Raw genomic sequence first — 21,955 nt, 5'->3', positions numbered from 1 at the left:
GAAGGGCGCTGGTGTGGTGTCTTCCTCTTTTAATATCCTGTCTTTCTGCCCCTCTCTGCTCCCTGCAGCGGGTGGGTGCCTGGGAGAAGGATGTTACCTGGAAGGAAGGGGTCTGCACAGCCCCAGCCTTTTTCCATGCAGAGAAAGACTTTTCATTGTGACTAACGCAATTATTTGCAATTAACGTGGACGAGTTTTGAGGGTTTCTTGCCCTCACCCGTTTTTAGTAAGTCTTCGAAAATGGAGCCCCAGATAGTACAGGTGGGGAAGATATAATTTTTAGGCACTTGGGAATGTCAGCTGTAAATCTGGGCATTTTAAGGCGTCCTGGAATCCTGCAGGTTCTGTGGAACCATTTTTTTTTTTTATGGATATAAAAGCGAGTTGTACAAGTTGTAATTTATTTTTATAATAAATGGCTAGATATGTTGAGAAAATAATTTCCAAATAAATATGTCTTCATTGAACCAGAAATAGTACGTGAACTCTTCAGCTTAGTATGCAGTTTTGACTGGAGACCCCCCCCCCCAAAAAAATCGTGTTATTTATAAAGGCTCAAGAGACTGTCCAAATAGAGGGCTCCTTATCCCTAGTGATGGTTAGCTTTTTTTTTTTTTTTTTTAACACAGGGCTTGTTAATTTGAAATAACATGAGATAGGCACGCACGAATGTCTCTGTCAACAGAAGCAGGTGGTAAGAATTGAGACCCGTGGTAAATTTGTCACATCCTTTAAAAAACGTACATATGTAATAATGTTCGGCTTGTTCTCTGAGAGTATCAGACCACTGCAAAGTTTTTATTTAAAATATTTAATAAAGCAACCAATGCGAAATATTTTAAGGTTAAGAAGTGTAGATAATGGCCATGTAAAGGAAGGGCACACTCTCTGACACCATCCTCCTGCCTAGATACAGAGCATTTTATCACACAATGGGACAGCTGCATCACGTGGCATTGGACTGATCATTCTGAAAGTCAGGGATCATAGCACTGAGTTAGGCTTACAAACCAGATATTGAAACTTCTGTGCCAAATGTGTGTAAAAATAGGTATTTATGTACAACTATGGTTATATATGAATATAAAAATTAATGAGGCACAAACACAAGTCAAGGTGAGAGCGAATAATTGCTTCCATACAGGGGATCTGGTTAACTAGGGCACCCAAACATCCTTTTGTGCTGTTTGAATTCTATAGGATGCCTATCTATTTTCTTAATTTCATAAGAATTTATTTTTTAACTTTTTTTAAAAGATTTTATTTATTTATTTGACAGACAGAGATCACAACCTGGCAGAGAGGCAGGCAGAGAGAGAGGAGGAAGCAGGCTCCCGCTGAGCAGAGAGCCCAATGCAGGGTTCCATCCCAGGACCCTGGGATCATGAACTGAGGGTTCCATCCCAGGACCCTGGGATCATGAAATGAGCCGAAGGCAGAGGCTTTAACCCACTGAGCCACCCAGTCACCCCAACAATTTATTTTTTAAAAAGTGTTCCAAGTAAATGAGTCCAGTTTCTGTCACTTTAAAAAATCAAGCCAAGGGGCACCTGGGTGGCTCAGTCCTTAAGCGTCTGCCTTCAGCTTGGGTCATGATCCCGGGGTCCAGGGATCAAGACCCGCATCAGGCTCCCTGCTCGGCAGGAAGCCTGCTTCTCCCTCTCCCACTGTGTCTCTCTCTCTCTGTCAAATAAAAAAATAAAATCTTTTAAAAAAATAAATAAAAATTCAAGCCAAATAATCAAGCTAAGTCATATAAAAAGCTAAACTCAAACTCAAAGGATTTGTATGCTTTTCCCTCCCCTCTTCTGAAGTATTTGATTAGTACCTGAGCCGGGAAGGCGGTATGATGTAGGAGCCCTTAATTTCCATGGATGACTATAGAAACACCCAATTAATTACTAAGGATCCAAGGTGATTTAAATACATTCCCAGAGGCCAACAAATGATCAAAACCACAAAAGACTATGAAACAGTTATTACTGTTGCACAGATGGGACAAGTAAAGTTCAGCAGGTGAAATAATTTGCCCAAGGTCACATAGCCGGTGTGTTACACGGGGTAAACTATAGTATGGTTTCTGCCCCAGAGCAGTTTAAACTAGTGAATGGTCTCAGTCCTTTGTAAAACCTATGGGTGGGATGATTTACACTTTAGTCATAAGAAGATACAACTTCGAAACTTTTAAACACGTCTTTTAAGGGAAGGGAGTCTGTCATACTCGCAAGGCTGTGCACACTGTCCTCAGCGTGCTTTAAGCAGGTTGTAAATTAGAACAGCTTTTTATGTCCCCAAGTATCTGTTTGAAATGTACTAAAGTAGTTTCCCTAAAAAAATGACTCTTGTAAAGGCAGGCTTTTAAGAGCGGTAAAACATTTCTGGCATTTTTAATGGATGTTTTTAATGATAGTTGAATTCATTAGTTTTATTTTGTTGTCTCAGATAGTGTCACAATCTTAGAGACTTAAAGCAACACTCAGTTTTTAATCTCGAAGCTCTGGAGGTGGGAAGGCTGGGAGAGCATGGCTGGATTCTCTGTTCCAGGACTCGTAAGGCTGAGATCAACAGGGGAACCACCCTGTGTTCTCCCCGGGAACTCAGCATCCTCTTCCAAGCTCTTGTGGCTCTGACGGGACTTGGTTCCCTGCCAATGTAGGACCGAGGTCCCGATGTCCTTGCTGTGGTCACTCTCAGCCCCTAGGTTCCACCTGTGTTCCTTGTCATGCTGCTCTTCTGTCTTCGAAGGCAGCAATGGACAATCTCTCTTGAATCAAGACTTTCTCATGCTTTGAAACCCCGTCCCCAGGAAGAGCCCCATCCCTCCTAAAGTCTTAGCTGATTCATTTTATCTTGACATCACCAGATGGTCTTATTTGAAAATCAACTGACTAAGGACCTTAATCACATTTGCAAAATCCTTTCGGAGTAGTGCCTTGATTATTAGTGTTTGAATAAGTGGGAGACGGTACAAGATACACTAAGGGTGGGAATCTTGGGGCTATCTTCAGATTCTGTCCCCATAACCAGGGAGTAGGCTGAATGTAATATAAATATTTCCTCCTCTTCCTCCTCCTCCCCCACCCCCCTCCTGGCCTTCCCTTTACCCCCTGCTGGGCGACTTCAAAGCAGGGGAGCATTACCACTTTACTTAGGTTTATTTCTATAGGGTCATATTTAAGTGATAATATCGTGCTTTCATCTCACTTCATGTGAACCTTAAAAGATCAGGTGCAAGGGAATTCAATATCCATACATAGTTGGGCAAACTGAGGCTCAGGGAGATGATATCATCTGCCTAAAGTCCCATGGTCTTCTGTATCTCCATATTCTAGGAGAAACAGTCTGTACTTCAAAGTTCTTAATAGACTGCAGACTTTGATTTCTACAGTAGTTAAGGAGCATCATCTCTAAGTTTTATTTTTCAGAATTTCTAGGAAAAATGATTTTTTTTTCCAAACCTGTGGATGAGATATCACAGGAAATCATACACGGAGATGCTCTTCTGGTTGGTGGCAGTGTGGGAAAGAGCTCCGTGTACAGCAACAGGACCACATGGTAAAAAGCATTTAACTATTGGTTTCTGAAGGGATGCATTTTTTTTTTCTTAAACATACCCTATGGTTTATTAAGTAAATGCAATAAACAGAAGCTAATTTTGAAGTTTAGCTGAGGCCACATTCCGTTTGCTGTTTCCACATTCGAGGTGATTAACGCAGATGTGGGTGTGTTTCAGGACTTCGGGCTTTTATCTTACGTAAGGTGTGACCACACTCCTGGGCGCCAGAACATGGTTTAGGCGATAATTGTGAAGCCACATCCAGTCTGATGTAGAATTAACTGAAAATGTTCCAAGCTTTTGTTCATCACCAAGTACAAGGTCATCTTTATAGGACCATCTGGACTCCCTTTTAACTCTTTCTTGTCAAAATTTTAAACTCAGCTGGAGCTCAAAGATGGATGTTGCTCCTAAGGACAGACGGATAATTTCAAAATGTGAGCCACAGGGAAAGCAGAATTTTCTAGAATCCTTGAAGGTAGACATGTGCTCTAGACCCTAGGTAGCTTCCACTGCTCAATTTATGAATGTGGGAAGTGGATCTCTGGGAGGTTTAGGGATTTGCCCAAGAGCACACAGCTTGGGGAGTGACAGAACGAGGACCTAAGATTACATCTTTAGGCTCCAAGTCCAATACTTAGTTTGCTAGTTGCATTCCTTGATGGAAGATGCATCTCAAGGAGTTTTCTGCAAATATTCTTATTTTGTAACCAACAGAAGTGTTTGGATGTAAAGTATTGGGATTAGAGAGGTGGTTTCAATCCCTACGTCCCTTCCCACCCATGCCAGCCACTCCAAAAGCTCGAACCTCTATCCCTGTTTTCAGTTCTCCCAATTTATCTTCTGCTGCCATCCATGGGACCTCACTCCAACCACCAACCCATGACTGTTCTCTTTGCTATATCCTTGTAACGTGTATACTAAGGTCACTGTTGTTGCAAGGGTGGGGCCATGGGAGTGGTTCTTCTGCTCAGCAGCAAAGGCAGCAACTGCTTGAAATTAGACCAATGAAGTACTTTTGGAAGGAGGAGTATTTTATCACTGACATTGTTGAGAATTTGTGGCATATAATGATAACAAAAAGCAAACTGACTTTCAGTTTAATTTTTTTTAAATAGACATTGTCCTCCCATTGGTTCCCATGACACTGACCTAGATTAAAGGACAGGAATCCCCCATGAGCTACTAACATCTATAAGGCTTCAAGTTCTTTATAAAGTGTTTTTGGTAGGGGGGTTAGGCGATGTACCATCATAACATTTTGAAAGTACATGCACTTTAAAAAAAATTTTTGAGGGGCATCTGGGTGGCTCAGTCATTTAAGTGTCTGCCTTTGGCTCAGGTCATGATCTTGGGGTCCTGGGATTGAGCCCCACATTGGGCTCCCTGCTTAGTGGGGAGTTTGCTTCTCTCTCTCCCTCTTCCCCTCCCCACCGCTGGTGCTCTCTCTCACTTGCTTTATCTCAAATACATAAATAAAATCTTTTAAAAAATAAATAAATTTGACACTGTGTATGAAATATTGAGCAGATCCCCAAGTATCATAAGGAAAGCAATTTTAGTAAATAAATTGCTTTGCTGAGAAGCCAGAATCTTAGAGCTTTATCTGGATTCATACAGGGTTTTAAATTTCGTGTGTTTCCATTAGCAAAGAACTTTTAGTTCTGCTTGTCATTGGGCTCCCAGGAAAGTGGACATTTTAATACATTTCAGGTTGAAGAAGTCCTGTGTAAGGGATTAAGGGATTAAGCCTAGGTCAGATCTGGACATTGTACCCATGGGTGTGTTAGCTAATCTGGCTAATCATCAGTTTCTCCATCTATAAAATGGGAATAATAGAACCTACCTTATAGAGACATTATGGGCATTAAAATCAGTTGCATAAAGGACTTAGCCCTGTGCTGGCACCTATTAAACACTCAATAAATGTTTAGCATCATTTTTGTCATTATCTAGTGGCCAAAAGATTGTAAATTCTTAATTCATTTTTTTAAAGATTTTTACTTATTTATTTGTCAGAGAGATAGAGAGAGAGAAAGTGCACAAGTAGGGGGAGTGGTAGGCAGAGGGAGAAGCAGGTATCCTCCTGAGCATGGAGCCTGATGTGGGACTTGACCCCAGGACCCTGGGATCATGACCTGAGCCAATGGCAGTCGCTTAAAATACTGAGCCATCCGGATATCCCTAAATTTTTAATTCTTAAAAATGTGCTCTGTTACAAAATTCAGCATATGTTCTTTATTTCTCTCCAATGAGGAACATGGAAACCCTAGTATGGGTATTTAAGGACCTAACCTCCCTTCATTGTGGTTAATATTTTTATTTAGCAAATTTCTCCTAGGGCACTAGATGGCGACCTTCTCCTTTAGGAAAAAAAGGAAACAGCATAAAACTGGTTTCATTAATACTTTGGCTTTGATAGTTGAAACTTACTGCTACAGATTTAAAAGCGAACAACACAGAGTAAAGCCATGTCTTTCACTGCTAAAGGGGATCAGAATCATAGAATTTCTAGATTTTCAGGTGTCAGGGTAGGAACAGTGTGTTTGGGAAAACATTGTGTGTGGGCTTTGGGAATCCTGGAGGGACACTTATTAACTTAGGTGACCTTGGACCTTGCCTTTCAAACTCTAATTTTTTTTCCTTTATAACGTGAGGTGATTTGGTTAGATGATCTTGGACGTTGTTTCCAGCTTTGAAATGCTATGATTTTTAATAATACTCTTCTACCAGGCTCTTTGTGAAGTGTTCCTTGTGCTCTAAATTAAATATTTGTTAAGCCAGTGGACAAGATTTAATGTCAGTAGGTGTTGACATTACTTAAGTTGAAACTGATACATTAAAAACTAAGTAATTCTGGAAGACGGGGATGAAGTTAGGTTTTGAGGTGTGTGTGTGGGCGTGTGAAATCTTGGTCTAAATGTTCCTTTTCAAAAAATAAGCAAGGAGGGGCGCCTGGGTGGCTCAGTGGGTTAAGCCTCTGCCTTCAGTTCAGGTCATGATCTCAGGGTCCTGGGATTGAGCCCCACATCAGTCTCTCTGCTTGGTGGGGAGCCTGTTTCCCCCCACTCTCTCTCTGCCTGCCTGTCTGCCTACTTGTGATCTCTCTGTCAAATAAATAGATAAAATCTTAAAAATAAATAAGCAAGGAGAAACATTTAAATATATGCATTTAAGACAATGTAAAATTTGAAAGAACCTGTCCCAGAGTCATTTTAAAACAATTTCTATCTCTTCTATAAAGTTGAGCCTCTGCTAGAGTTTTGAATGTGACAAAGTTTTTGTTTCTAATGTATTATTTTAAAAGGCCAACTGTTTTGAGCGTTCCTAAAAGGATTCTAGCAGTTTAAATTGCTCATAGATGGAAGCAACAGAATACTAACTATCAACAAGACCAAGAACTCCTTCTCAAATACGAGTAAATAAAGCCAGCCTTCAGCATCTGGTGTGATTAAGAAATTCAGATGTGGCTTGGAATGTTTTTAATTTAAAATAATCAGATGAGTAGAACTGACAGTAAATAATAAAGAAATCTCCAGAATAAAAAGTATTTTAGGATTTATTTATAAACCAAAGTATATGCCTGCTTTTCCTTAGGTGTTTCAGACAAGGTAGAAAGATTTTTTCTTTTTATAAGCAGCCAGTGCTTAAACCTTGATCTTTCTTTTTAAGGGAAGTTACTATTTCAGAGAAAGTGCTTTGGCATCTTAGTCTGCATCTATATCTTTTCCCCTTTAAAAAAAAGATATACTATTCTGTTGATCATTACCTGGAGATGTGCTCCCCCCACAGTCACAAACTCACACAATGATTTACGTGAAGAAAAAGGCTCTCCATGACACACACAACAGATAAGGAAAAGATATTGTAGGCATTAGCAAATACTCTGGCAAATTGTAGGCATTAGCAAATACTCAAAGAGGTAGAACAGCCCTTTAGCAGAGGGTGAGGGGGTGGACCACAGGTAAGGGAAAAACACAGATCACAGATACAATTTTCCCCCCAAACTTGCAGGTTAGCACTAGTGGTCACCATTTCTCAACTGTGGGAGCCGATGTCGTGATGTAATTTGGATGCCCAATGCACACATTTTAACTGTAGCAGATGAGATACAATCCAGGCTCTAAGAAGTTGACAACAGTATGGCCTTCCCCAGACCCCGCCAAACACTGGGCTCATTACCATGCACCTATTTCATTCAACTTTCCTACCAAGGGCTCACCATTTCCAGTAAATTTTTCTGCTGAAAAAACTTCGAATTCCTATTTTCCTGTCATTCTTGTTACTTGGGGTCACAAGCACAGGGCTGCACAGTAAGAGAAACACACGCGCGCGCGCGCACACACACACACACACAAACACACACCCTACCTCATCCCGAGAAGAGAAATAAAAAGTGAACACAGACATGAATTTATGCAGGTTACGGACTCGAAGGCGGTCTCATATTTCTGAAATATCTCGCACTGTCTCTCACACACACCCCACCAAGTCTTTAGGCTCCGGTTACAAGGGCTGCGTCATCTGCCAGATCACATGGTAATTGTTGCTATTTCCAGGATCAAGTGGCATAAAGCTCCCCCCACCCCACCCCTTCCCTTTGGTACCATATAGCGTGGAAGAGTGATTACTGTGTGATGGGGTGAGCCCGGCTGTCTGGTCCAACCCTGCAGCGGGAAGCCAGGCTTTAGGTGGGGTGGCGCGCGCGGTGTTCTCACGAGCCACTGGGAAAGGGGACGGGGGAGGGGGTCTCAGGGGAGGCCGGGCGGCTCTAATTGGTTTCTCAATGAAAGATAATCACCTAGTCCCCCGAGAGGCTGGGGATTAGCACTCTGCCTCTCGTCTCCGCCGCTTTTAGACGTCTCGTCCTCCCCTCGGAGCTTTCAGCGCCCTCGGCAGAAGGGGCTCGCAGACCGCGGCTCCCCGCGCCCGCCGGCCGCTCCGGGGGGCAGCGCAGCCGCGCGCTCGCACTCGGCGCCCCCTCGGCTCCGTCGCCGCGCTCGCCTCCCCCGGCCGGCGTCCGGCCGCGCCCGAGCAAAGTTTCGCGGAGGGGCCCCGGGAGGAAGATGAGCGAGCTGGAGGAGGACTTCGCCCAGATTCTCATGCTCAAGGAGGAGAGGATCAAGGAGCTGGAGAAGCGGCTGTCGGAGAAGGAGGAGGAGATCCAGGAGCTGAAGAGGAAGCTGCACAAATGTCAGTCGGTGCTGCCCGCACCCTCGCCGCACATCGGGCCACGCACCACCCGGGCGCAGGGCATCTCGGCCGAGCCGCAGACCTACCGCTCCTTCCACGACCTTCGACAGGCGTTCCGGAAGTTCACCAAGTCCGAGAGGTAGGCGCGGGCCGGGCGCGGCGGGCCGGACCGAGCCCAGGGCCCTCTCGGGCCGGGGGCGCGGGCGCGCGCGAGGGGGGTGGGCGCGGGGGCGCCCCCTGCTCGCCGCCGCCTCGCGGAGTGGGGTGGCCCCCGCGGCCCGGGGCCTGGGAAGGGTTTATTTTTATTCCTGCCCGTCACGTGCCGCGCCTGGCTCTGCGGGGCTGGGAAAGGCGAGCTCCTCGGGGAGACGCGCCCCGGTGGCGTGGGGGGTGGGGAGGAGGCAGAAAGTTTGCTCGCGCCGCTAACTCGGCCGCCCCGCACCCGACTGCGGGAGCGCCGCTCTCCGTGCGCGCGGCGCGGCGGGGACGGCCTCGCCGGGACAGAGGCGCGCGCGTCTCGGAGCCGCAGAGCTCCCCAAGGCGACCCCAGGCCCCGGCCGCGGGGCGTGCACGGTGGTGCGGAGTCGGTGTCCCGGGGGAGGGGCGGCGGAGGCCGGCCGGGGTCGGGCTGGGCCGAGGAACTGACTCGCCCGGCGCAGGAGCCCTGCGGGGACGGTACAGGGGCGTGGGGAGGCGGGACGGGGGCGCGTCTCCGCCGCCGGGATCCGGCCTCCGGGGTGGGGAGACCGGGAGAGGTTTATTCACAGGGTCCCTTCCCAGGCAGCTGTGATGTCAGCAAGAAATCGCAGAGAAGCCCCACTTTCTGGACGTTCGTGTGTCGTGTTTGTGTCCCTTCCAGAAGAGCCACACCTGGGGCTGCCCTGGGCTCGGAGGCGGCTCGGTGACCTTGTACCTGGAGCAGCTCTGGGGCTGCCGGCCAGCCGTGTCCCCGGGTGGCTAAGGCGGCCTCCTTGTTGTCTTCAAAGTTGGGGTGAAGAGGGAGGGGAGCTGTTTCTCTGGGCGCCTCCAAGCTCCTTCCTTTCCTCTCCCGGACACTATAGGAGCCCAGTCCTTGCCCTTTCGGAGTTGTGTGTCGCGCGGTGGCGGTGCGGGGGTGGGGGGTGGGGGGGTGGGGGGGTGGGGTGATGGTGAGGGGGAGGAGGACTTTGGCCACAAGTAAGAAGCTCTTGCACTCCCCTCGCCGCCTGCACCGGAGGAGGCTGATCGATTGGCTGCAGCATTAAAACGCCTCTGGACATTAGGGAGAGGAAGTGCAGACTCCAGAGCCCATTACTGGCTTTTAGCCCCTGGAAGCGCCCCGCCGAAAGTGCATTTCGCAGGATATTGAATATTCCATTAGTCGTGCCTTCATGCCCGCCTACCTCTTACCCCTTCCCTCTTAGATCACTTGGTGTCTGAGTTTGGGGCTCTCAGGGGACCCCTCAAATGAGCCGGCACTTGGAGGCCGGCACTTCTGAAGGGCACGCGTTCTTGTCCAGCGTCCATGGGCCCCCCACTCTGCCTCTGCACCCCTTCCTGGTCTGTCTCTTCTGTGCATTGATTAGTGTTCCTGGGTGGTGGGGGACGGGGGCCCAGGAGACTGGGCAGGGAGGGGTGAGGAGCTGTTAGAAGAGGGCCAGGACCTGGGAGTGGGCCGGGGAGCAAAACAGGAACCATCCCGAAAGGATTCTCCTTTGGAACGTTGGGCGCGTTCCCAACCTACGTCTCAGGAGACGGTTTTCGAATTCCTGAGGGACACTCCAATTACACAGTGACACTGTCCACATGGCACCTTTGGGCCCAGACGGCCGTGAAAGTCCCTAGCCGGTGGACCGATGGCTTTCTTCCTGCTGCCAGGCCCAGACTGCAGCCGCCGCTCCTGTCTGGCCTGGCCCTTGGTGGGGAAGCGGCTGTCCCGGGCTGGGCTGAGGCTCTGCGCATTCCGCGGCCGCTGCCCTGCCCCTCGCTCAGCAGCTGGAATCAATCTGCCCACCTCCTTAAGGAGCCACTTCAACAGCGGTCACCCGGCAGCTGCTCCCCTCCCGGCCGAGTGGCCGGCCGGCGCTTTAGGGCATTTTTGGAATTTCAGATCCCTGTGTCTCGGCTGTGCCCCTACCAGAAACCAGCGGCCCTCCGCAGCTCGGGGGAGCCCGCCACCCCCACCCCCTCACCCCCCCACCCCCCCCCGCCCACCAACTAAGGCTCTGCAAGGGCCCCGGAGCAAAGCCTCCCCACCCTGAGTCCACCGTCACTCGGGAGTCTGTTCTCAGAGACGCTTTTATTCTCCTGGAGGAGCAGATCTCTCTGGGAATGAGAGGAGGGTTTGTGTGCACGGGGAGGAAATGGCTTGTCTTTGCACACATCGTCCTCCCTTGCCAAGCCTCCCTGCCCCCAGCTCAGTGGACTTAGGGGTAGGAGCCTTCAGCCCCTGCGTGGATCATGCGCAGTAGAGGTCAGCGGGTTTTTGTGTCTAGAGTAAATCGCAGGAGCCCTTTCCTGCTTCCTCTCTGCCCCGATTTACGCTGGGATTGAGGGTAAACTTCCCCCCACTCAGTACTTAGTTTTTTAGTTTTCAGATGGGAGCCTGGAGTGTATTTTCGGCAAGCTGACTCAGAGTTTAAAGGATTTTGACAGGTATGATATATGGGGCTAGTAACCCTTGGAATCAGGTACTCATCCTACCCCTTAAAGAGACAATAGCAACTTAATTATGGGTCAGACATTTGTTCTGGTCAAGAAAGGAAGTCCTTTAAACAGTATTTCTCAGATCCAGCCTTTAACAGCAAACAAGAGGCTCTCAAAAGAAAGCGTATTTTCCACCTTTCCGATACTTAGCTTTGGAGACGAGGTATGTCCTCACCTCTCGCACCTCTTGTGGAACTCTGTGCCACCCGGATGCGCTTGCCAGAGCTGAGGAGACCGCCTTACTGCGCAGTTCAAGTTCACTGGCAGTTGCTATAGAATTTGAGGGATAGCTTTTCATGGGTTCATTTCAAACTTTTCTAGGACATGAAGTTTTTGTTCGAACAAGACACGTACATGCAAAGTACAAGAGTCTGTCTGGTGGGCAGAATGATAAAAGCGCTTTCGCCTCCAAGCCCTGTTTGAGAAAATGACGGCAATCTAAAATATTTACATAATAGGTGACAAAAATATCTTAAGCGTTTATTGCAGTGGAAGGAAATGGGAGAATTCACTGACGGTTGTAATCAAGTCAGTCCAATTAGCCAGACTTCCATGTGTCCACAGAGGATATACGGCACAGTCTCCATTAAGAGTGATCTAAGTATCCAAGGAATGCTTAGATGAAAATTATACTAGGGAAAGGGAAGATCTGAGTGCTCAGCTTAAGTATCAAGTGTACAGTATGATGATCATATTTAAAAAGGAAGCGTCCGGCTTGCTTCAGTTCTCATTTGCAGACCCCATAGAAATGCCCGGTAGGGATCAAGTGATTATCTTGGAAAACTGTAGGACGATGATGATATTGTGAATTTACATAACACTTTGCCCATCAAGTCCGAGTGTTTCACATAGTTTTCTGTGAACTTGCAATTCCCTGCGTGTACACACCCCAAGTCAAGAATTACCTAATATCCTGAATTCTTTCCCTGAGTTTTACACACACACACACACACACACACACACCTCCATTCCTTATTTTGGCTGCCTGTCTGGCTCCAAGGACTGCAAACAGTTGTTGTTGTTGTTGAAGTAGCTTGAGGGCAGGCTGGAATCAATATTAATCTGTGACAGGGACAATAGATTGTATCCCAAAGACATTCAAGATATTCTTGTCACAAATCCCTCCATTCTTGGTGATGTAAGTTCGTCATTTGGAACTTGAACTTCCCTCCACTGGGACATGGATGCTTGGGGATGGATGCCCCAGAAAGCTCATTGCTTTTTGCATCTCTCATTCAATTCAGGTCTGGTTTAACCTTCAGACTAAATCAAGGGATTTGGCCTAGTTTCCACATAAGCCACCTCAATGAAATGAGTGAGTAGCCGCTGAATTCTGGGCCTGGCTTATTAATTGTTCATAGAGAAAACCCACAGTGCTCTGAAATATCTAAGGTAATAAAGAGAGTGGATCCAAGGAATGTGAGTCCCGAAGAAGTCACTGGCCTGAGATCTCACAGCTAGGAAATGCGAGAGACAAGTTTCAACCCCAAATCTTGACGTTTCTGGAGCCCAGGTTCTAAGCTGCAACGTTTTCATCATCTTGGATAGCTCAGGTCCTATCTTGGTAATGGGTGAGTCCTTTCAAAATTGAAATAAAAGAACCTGTCCTAAATCAGAATAGGATCTTTGTTAGAAGAGTCTTAGGGCCAGCACTTAACTGACCTCCGGAGAAGTGGCAACAAGCCCTTGTGTACAGCACACACACTTGGATGTGCTCATGAGTCTGGGATTTCCTCAGGCAGTCCTGGCCTTGAGCTTGCCATATACCAGTCTTTCCCTTTGCTTCCTTCCCACCTTTCTCATGCCCGAGGCAGAGCTGATAAATAGGATGGTTGTGACAGTGATCTCGGTTGCCTCCTTTGGACATCATTCATTATTATATCCTTTACCTTTTTTTTTTTTTTAAAGATTTTATTTATTTATTTGACAGAGATCACAAGCAGGCAGAGAGGCAGGCAGAGAGAGAGGAGGAAGCAGGCTCCCTGCCGAGCAGAGAGCCCCATGCGGGGCTCGATCCCAGGACCCTGGGATCATGACCTGAGCTGAAGGCAGAGGCTTTAACCCACTGAGCCCCCCAGGCGCCCCTATCCTTTACCTTTTGCCTTGCAGACCAATCATACTATTCCTTTCTCTCTACCAGTCCTCCCTCCTAAAGGTATCTATGACAAAGTAACAGTTTCTCGCTATGTTACTGGTTATCCTTTCCAGAGTAACATAGTTGAACAGCTTCTGGGAGAGGACATTGATTTAGTTTGCCCGGATGAGTGATAGCTATGACAAGAGATTAAGGGGATTCAGGCTGAGGAGGACAGGGAAGATGTTTTGTCAGTGTCCTGGGGTCTCCCCACATGTCATTGGGAGAGGACAGATTCTGAGCATAAGCACCTCACACCTCCTTTTGGTCAAAGCTGTACCCTGCTTTTAGTGGGGAGAAAACGGAGCAAATTGTCCCTGAAGTGCGTTTTAAAGAATCACAGAAATGGGACCCGAAAGATAGTTCACGTTTCGGAATTTTGCATCAGGACTAGACTTGGTGAATTGATATCTTCAGCTTATCATCTGTCTGGGCTGCTGCTTTAAGACGGATTCACTTTGCTTCGAGGTTGGCTCAGGGTCTGGAAGCATGTACATTTTCCAGATGTATTTGTAATATACCAGGAGTTCTTACCCCATTTGAATCATTGATCTATGTGTGGGTTGAAAGTTCACATTTAATCACTCATTTAATCACACATTCATTAGAAAGTGGACTGACCCTCATGAAATGATTTCTAACAGACCTGAAAAAAACAAGCCACGTCCTACCTTCTTCCTCTTTCCCTAAGTGCCCTCTCTCCCTGTGGTGTGGGAGATGCCGAGGGTGCATTGAAATCCTCTCTCTTCATCAGATTTTCAGGTGATTTCATAGTTGCTCAGAGCACGAATACTTATTTTCCTTTGCCGTGGAGAACAGGCTTATCAGAGTGCAGGACCCTGCCTTATCTCGGATTCTTGTAGCACTTGGAAGTTGCTGGGAGCTTGGAGATAAACCAGGGATAGCATATCCTGTTTCACCAAAGTGAAAGCTCAGAAGTTTGGGAATCGTCAAAAAGGAGTCCTGACCTTGAGTCTACCTTTGTCGGTGCCACGCTGTTGCGTCCTCGCATGTGTATGTGTGTGTCTATGTGTGTGTGTACCTGTACACACACACACACACACACACACACACACACTGCCACTTGATTTGTTTTATGACTTTATAGTAGTTCTTATTCTGAAATTCCTCCAAGTTGGCTCAAATCAGTTTCTTCTAGAATGGAAGGTTTACTTCTTAGGCTGTTAAATTAAAAAAAAAAAAAAAAGAAAGAAAGAAAAAAAGAAAACCAACAGAGAGACAGACCCACCTTGCAGTTTGTCAAGTACTTGCCTTTGGTACTGGGCACAGGGCCCAAGATTGCCTCCCAGAACCAGCTCTAAGAAACAAGCTTGGTTGCTTCTTGTGGAAATATATCTTCTCCTTTTACCCACTGAGGATTTTTTACTTCCTTTTCTTTGTTCCTGGGTCACACTGTGTTGTCTCTCTCTCTTTTGGGTCCCCATGTTTCCCTCTTCCAGCTTAACGTTAGTCTGTGAGTCCCACCGGATTGGTTTCAGTGGCAAAAATCATAAAACAACAGAGAACAGAGTTCTTGCTCAAAATGCTACTCTCATCTTTTAAAAAAATCTATCCTAACTTCAAGTAATTCAGGTGTTATACAATGTGAATTTCCTAAAGTTTAAAAAAAAAATGCCTATTGTTCATTTTGAAATAGAAAATGCTTTGAAATAGTGGCTCTATAAAAAAATGGGTATTTCCAGAAACTGTGTATCTTTGAAAAAGTCTTGTTTTATTATATGAAGACAGATGGTGGTTGTAGTCTCCTTATTTTGCTTAGAGTTCTAGAACAACAAAACCCTTTTTAAAAACTCTTAACCTTACTCCTCCCTGCTTACTAAACGTTATTGGGGGATCACAGACTTCATGTTGCTTTATTCTAAACCCTTCCATATTGTTTCCTATATATGGATGTGATAGAAACCCATGCTTCCTGGGGAAATAGACTAGTTTTAAATTCAATCAATATAAAGTTTATGGGGGCTGGAAAGTTTCAAAATTCTATGTGTCATTTGTCCTGTCCAGTGACTAGCTGTGTTTGCTGTGTGTTTGTCTGTTTTTAGTGCATGCTCGTTCAACATATTTTTGGAACTTAGTCCCAAAAGGTTGCTGTGTTGATACCAGGAGCTGATTTGAGTTGACTCTGTCATGTGAAGGGATACATTGATAGCACTTGGGCTCTCAAGGTGATAAACGGGATGGACTGGTTTCATCCAAGTGTTTATCTGTTGAGCTAATCCGATAAGACACCTAACAGGAATTACCTTGCTGGTTTAAACTTTGCACTCATGATAAAGATGATCAACTATCCTTCTCCACTGATTCTCTCAGATTGGCTGCTAGTTCAAACTGTCCTTCCTTTCTCGTCCAAATCAGAGAGGGCTTCTAAGCGTGTTTTTATCCTCACTTTATTTGAGCACTTTGATCCCACGTGCTGCGGTAATGCTTCTCGTGAACCTTGCAGGGATCCCAGAAATACTCCTTTTTGCCGCTTAGGAGTATGTGTAGGTCTGTTGACTGTACTATACGCTATTATTGTCTGAGGAGCAAATCTGAAGCCTTTGGGCACTGTGAATTTTTTTCTTGATGCCTCTCATATGTGGTATAGATAATGCCCTTTTTGTGCATCCTGTGGCCACCAGGAACGTGGCTGCAGATGCCCTCAAATTCTCAAAATAGAACATTCTTCTATATCTCAAGTTGTAAACCCCACCCCCCCGGGTCGAAACCAGGTCTGTCCACAGTAAAAATTTCAACCAAATAAACTCCTCAGCTTCCTTTTCCCCAATCTACCCCCTCCCCCCAGTCTGATTTTTGGAGAAAGGGTAAGAACCACACGTACCTAGAATGTGTCAAAAGCAAGCAAGCGAAACTTAACAAAACTAAACAAGAACCGAACCTTCTGGAGAGTAACACCGGTTCCTATTCAGTCTGATCTCCTCGTGGAGAATAAGACGGCTCCAAAATAGTCATTGCAGTGTCCTGTGTCTTCCTCAGGCAGGCTCCAGCTGTGGGGTCCTGCCCCCCAGGGCTGGGTATTTGATTAGTTGGAGGTTAAAATAAGTCCGTGATAGCTTGAGTCACAATTTGTGAATTACTTGTGTCTTAGGAAATAGGAGCACTCCCAGGCGTCTCTCGGGAGAGCCCGTTCCTGGCGTTCTGCTGGGCTTTCTGGACTGGCTGGATTGCAAATGCAGGCAGGAAGTTGCATGTCACCCACAGACGCTGCTGGTGTTCACAAGAGAGTGTTGCACGCAGGAACGTCACCCGTCTCGTGAGTCACAGCAGGAAAAATGTCTGAGAACTTCTGATCTGAACCATGCCTCTAAAAAGTCAGAGTCTTGACCCGGTGACCCTCAAAGCTACTTAAAAACAATGGTTGTTAGATTTCCTCTGCTCTCCTTAAACTTAGCACATCTACTGCAGAGCGACGTGTCCCTGAGTGCGATGGTTCTGGTCTTGGCGGTACCAGGGCTGTCTCTGGGCGGCACACGAGGGAGTTTATTGTATATGAACAATCGGGGATTTCACTGAGGGTTTGAGGAAAACGTAACAAGCACATCAAAGCCATGCTGTGTGGTTATAATTGCTTATGATAAGGCTAAATTTTAAGAAAAAAGTCTAAACATATCAATGTGTATTGATGGGTATACAGAAGAGGATGGGGAAAGATTTTTTTAGAGTCATTTTCTTTTTTCTTTTTTTTTAACATTTTATTTATTTGAGAGAGAATAAGAGAGAGAGTACACAGGCAGAGGGAGGAGCAGAGGGAGAAGCAGGCTCCCCGTTGAGCAGGGAGCCCAATGCAGGACTCGATCCCAGGACCCTGAGATCATAACCTGAGCCAAAGGCAGATGCTTAACTGACTGAGCCTCCAGATGCCCCTTAAAGTCATTTCCAACAAGGAATGAAGCAGATTGTTTTCATGCTTGTTTCCTTACTCATCCCTTTTCTGTTTTGGAAGATTCTGGCTACGTGTGTTACCTGGGTGCTCGTCTCTGGTGACTCAGTTTCTCCACAAGAGTTAGAGGAGTGACATAGAGCTAGACAGGAATGGTGGCTTTTATAAAATATACTCTTGCTCTGGTTAAGAATTATTCACTCCAATATATCCTCAGAAAAACATCGGATTTCCCCCCAGATTTATGAATTTTCTTTGCCATATGCCAGCAGGGCCCACAGTTGACCAGGACAGGTGGGGAAGAATAAAGGATGCTGGGACCCAGTCCCCATCTGGCCCGGGGCCCTGGGACACTCTGTCCTGGAGTACAGTGTGGCTTCCCTACTCCCTGCCAGGGCTCCTCCTTGGATCCTGAGACATCTGTGGCCATGAAGGGTGGCGTGACATTTGTAGACAGAAAGACATATTTGTTTGTTTGTTTCTTTCTTTCTTTCCTTTCTTCCTTCCCTCTATCTCTCCCTCCCTCCCTCTTCCTTCCTTCCTCCCTTTCTTTCTTCTTTCTTCCTTCCTTCCCTCCCCCTCTCTCTCTTTCCTTCCTTCTTTCTTTCTATAAACGGAATTTGGAAACAGTTTGGGAGGGAAAACCTTTAAAAAAAAAAAAGAGACAAATTTATTTTCCTGTATTTCTGTATTTCATTGACCTGTAGGAAACTAGATTAAACGAGGAGAAAGCTTTTTTTAAAAAACTGTTACATTTAAGAGAATGGCTTAGTGGAAAAATGAGAAAAATATGTGGGAAAAGGAGGGGGATGTATAGGCAGGAGGAGGAATTAACCCCAGTGCCATCTTCTTTCAGAGCATAATGCAGACTGTCCCCCTCTACTAAAGAAAGGTAATCCTTAAGATCTGGATGTAGGTGCCCTCCAAAAGGTACAGAGAAAAAACCATGCAGAGAGAGAGGAGGGAGAGAGGAAGAGGGTGAGATTTCAAGATTGACCACAAGATGGCAGCAGAAGTACAATATTTAGGCAGTTGGATCGCTCGTAGCTGGGATTGGCCTTTGGTTGGCGTGGAAAACATATTCCCAAACATATAACTTTCTTAATGTCAGCGTTCGCGTCTTTGGAAAGTGTTTTCATTGAATGCATTTGGTATGACCGTTTCCCAATTAGTAGTGATTTCAGGGAATATATTGAAAAAGCCAGAGCACCGTGTGCTTCTGCCTTGTTTGCCTTTAACAAAAGGGAGACAGATAGCACGCTTGGCACAGAGAGGTCTTTGAACATTAATATCCATCTGAGGGAAATTCCTAAAACCCCTTTGAGACCTCTGGGCTCAGATTTGCCCGAGACAAGACAACCGAGAGAAATAATGGAAAATTCATAGTAGTAAGAAATATATGCATGAGGAGACAAGATTGAGATTTTTCTACTCCTTTCTTCTCCCAAAAGAATTAAAAGACAATTATTATAGGATAAAGAGAAGTTTTCAGGGGAAACTTCTACTGGCTTCTATTAGGTTGTTTGATCTTCTTGGTGCTTCTGTGATTCTAGAACATCATTAAGTAAATCTTCACGTGGCTCCTCGTGGGGTGAGGTCCTTCTTAGAAAAACATTTGAATGATCTAGTTAATGATTATTTATACACATCTAAATATTTGCAAGAGAAAAATGACTTTTTTTTTTTTCTGGGGCGCCCTAAATAGCAAGTGCCTTTCAACGATTTTAGGGGAAAAAGGAACTAGTGTAGTCTGAGCTGCCACAAAGGGATAAATTGTGGGTCACATCTAATGGACTGGATGTTTTTGAATCAATAATCCCTTGGAAAGGGCCATTCAGACTTCCTGTAAAACGCTGTTTCAGTCAGTCTGTGATCCTTCTCCTGCGAAAGCCCCCCAGGGGACTGGAGGGAACTCATTCTTGCTGATGGCATCCTTTGTGATTTGACGCTGAGGAGTAATGTACTTATTTTGGTCTGTCTCAGTAACCAAGGGTCAGTGCCAACATGAAGCTGCACTCTGGGTCAAAAGAAGTCAGTTTTGAACTGATGCGATGACTTGGCCTCTTTAATGGGTTCCTTTGCTCAGATACTGTGTCAGGTGGTACTTAGATAAGCTTGCAAGGTGGGACGTAGAGAAAATTTAGAACACTGCCCATATTGCCATCCTGTTTGACAGCAAATTGCCTTTGTGAAATGGGTTTTGAAGCCCTGTGATGCATTTATTTGAAGCTGTCAGCACCTAAAATATGCTCTCTGGGGCAAGAATTTATATTTTTTCTGGGTAAAGGAGGAAAGTATTACGTAACGTAGGACCCTGAGAGCGGGCGAAGGGTAGCTAGAATGTAGGGGATTCTCTGTGCTGTGTTCAGGACAGAAAAAGCAAAGCTGGTCGCTGTTAGACATGGAGAAGCAGGAGGGAAGCAGTGTGACGTTTTGCTTTCTCTGATCGTCCTGGTGTGTTAACAAGGCAAGACCAGTTCCCCAAGGAGAGAGGCAGGGTTTGAGGTAGCCTGCCTTGAATTTGGGGTTATCCAGCCTCACTGTCTGGCTCAGGGCATCACGGGGCTGTCCTCAGGGGCGGAGACCCGCCGTGGGCTTGCTGTGGCTTTGATAGGAGAGGAAGCAGTGAGAGACGCTTCCTTCTTTCTCACCGTGTTCATACTCACTGTGTTTGAATCTGGATATGCTTCTTGATGCTTAAGAACATGGACCACAGGGGCGCCTGGGTGGCTCAGTGGGTTAAAGCCTCTGCCTTCAGCTCAGGTCATGATCCCAGGGTCCTGGGATCGAGCCCCACATCGGGCTCTCTGCTCAGCAGGCAGCCTGCTTCCCTTCCTCTCTCTCTCTGCCTGCCTCTCTGCCTGCTTGTGATCTCTGTCAAATAAATAAGTAAAATCTTTAAATAAAAAAAAGAAAAAAAAGAACATGGACCACATCTCAGATTTGCTGACCTTTCATCTTTTCTTAGGGTGTGTCTACTTCCTTGATTTTTTTTAAAGATTTTATTTATTTATTTGAGAGAGAGTGAGAGTGCGCAAGCAGGTGGCGGGGGGGTCAGAGGGAGAGAGAGAAGCAGACTACCCCGCTGAGCAGGGAGCCTGATGGGAGAGGGGGTGGGCTTCATCCTAGGACCCCCGAGGTCATGACCTGAGCTGGAGGCAGAGGCTAACAGACTGAGCCACCCGGACACCCTTCCTTGATTGTTTCATTGCCAAAGTAATGCATGGCTGGTTGTCAGACAATAAAAGGTAACATTTAATATCCGCCCCCCCACCCCACATTCCCCACTCATGCTCTGCAAGCAGACAGCGTTCTCCTTTCCGTATGTTTATGCAAACCTTTGTATAGAAAGAACTTTCCTGCCCATTTGGAGTTTTTTTGTTTGTTTGTTTCTTGCTTGTTTTTCTAACTAAAGTGGAATTATTCTGTAATATTCCTCAGTAAACTGCTGGGTTGTTTTGTGTGTGTGTTTTGTTTAAATGTTGTTGTTGTTTTATGTTTTGTTTTTGTTTTTGCTTACTAATAGCTCCTAGGGTTCTTTCCAGATCAGTCCATATTGGTTTTTTTTTAATGGCCATGCCATTATTCCGTCGTATCCGTGTACTCCCGCTTACGGAGATGGATGGTTATTTGTTTTGTTTGTTTGCAGGCATAAACAACACTGCCACTGATATTCTCATACACATTTTCTCAACTGTCTGTTATTTATGTATAGGATTAAATTCCCAAAACTGAGCGTGCTAGGTCAGAAAAGCTGCTAATTTTCAGTGTAACTTCTTTAGTTTATGTGATTACGCAGTCACTTGCCATGTCAGAAAAATGAGCCCTCGCCCTCTCTAGTAAAAATAAAAGGCATGCTGGTGCCATCAATGCAGTTAATTTTCTACATTAAAGAAAAGAATTTTTAAACATCAGGCATAGGACCATAGCAGTCACGTGTGGAAAGTTCTTATTTATTTCTTTTTCTATACTCAAGCTGCATTCATGAGAACACTATTTTTGAAGCCATGTTTGCTTTTCAGATTTATAAAGTCCATATTGTGCTTTTGGCTTACTATTTTTTTTTCTTCTCTAAAGTGGAAGAAAATTCCCACATTCCTACGATGTAATGATTTTGCAAGTAAGAATAAAATTGTTTGCATATACTGCTCTTAAATAATGAGAGTCCCTCTTTAAGGATTACAGTGATTTGTTTTTCTTTCATCAAAATACATTTTTGATACTTGGAGGATTCTGAGGAACTTGCTCCCACTTGGGAAAATAACAAATTCCAAGTCACTCAGCTACATTTTTTTCTTTGAAGGCCAGTGGGAAGATTTGGACATATATGGTGCTGGAACTACTCAGTGCAGCTTTCTTTTTATAGGATGGCAACCTCTGGTAGAGTTTTCTTTTCTTTCCTTTTTTTTCGATCATTGTTATGATATTGGACTTGATTTACTAAAAGAGAGCTTTGCAAATATTTATTTGGGACAAAATTCAGGCA

The 21,955-nt window shown here is 45.5% G+C and overlaps 1 protein-coding gene across 1 annotated transcript in view; it reads left to right on the top strand.

Moving 5' to 3' along the window:
* Window positions 1-8,179: 8,179 nt before the first annotated feature.
* PRKG1 (protein kinase cGMP-dependent 1) overlaps window positions 8,180-21,955 on the top strand; it is a 1,235,433-nt gene continuing 1,221,657 nt past the window's right edge. The window contains exon 1 of the mRNA XM_032883001.1: window positions 8,180-8,888. Within this exon, the coding sequence (XP_032738892.1) occupies window positions 8,623-8,888 (266 nt within the window). The 5' untranslated portion in view covers window positions 8,180-8,622. The remainder of the gene's footprint in view (window positions 8,889-21,955) is intronic.

The sequence above is a fragment of the Lontra canadensis genome, unplaced genomic scaffold (genome assembly GCF_010015895.1).
Source record: "Lontra canadensis isolate GAN:19392208 unplaced genomic scaffold, GSC_riverotter_1.0 scaffold85, whole genome shotgun sequence".
In the NCBI taxonomy this organism is placed as follows: domain Eukaryota; kingdom Metazoa; phylum Chordata; class Mammalia; order Carnivora; family Mustelidae; genus Lontra; species Lontra canadensis.
This window is presented reverse-complemented; position numbering and strand designations above follow the sequence as displayed.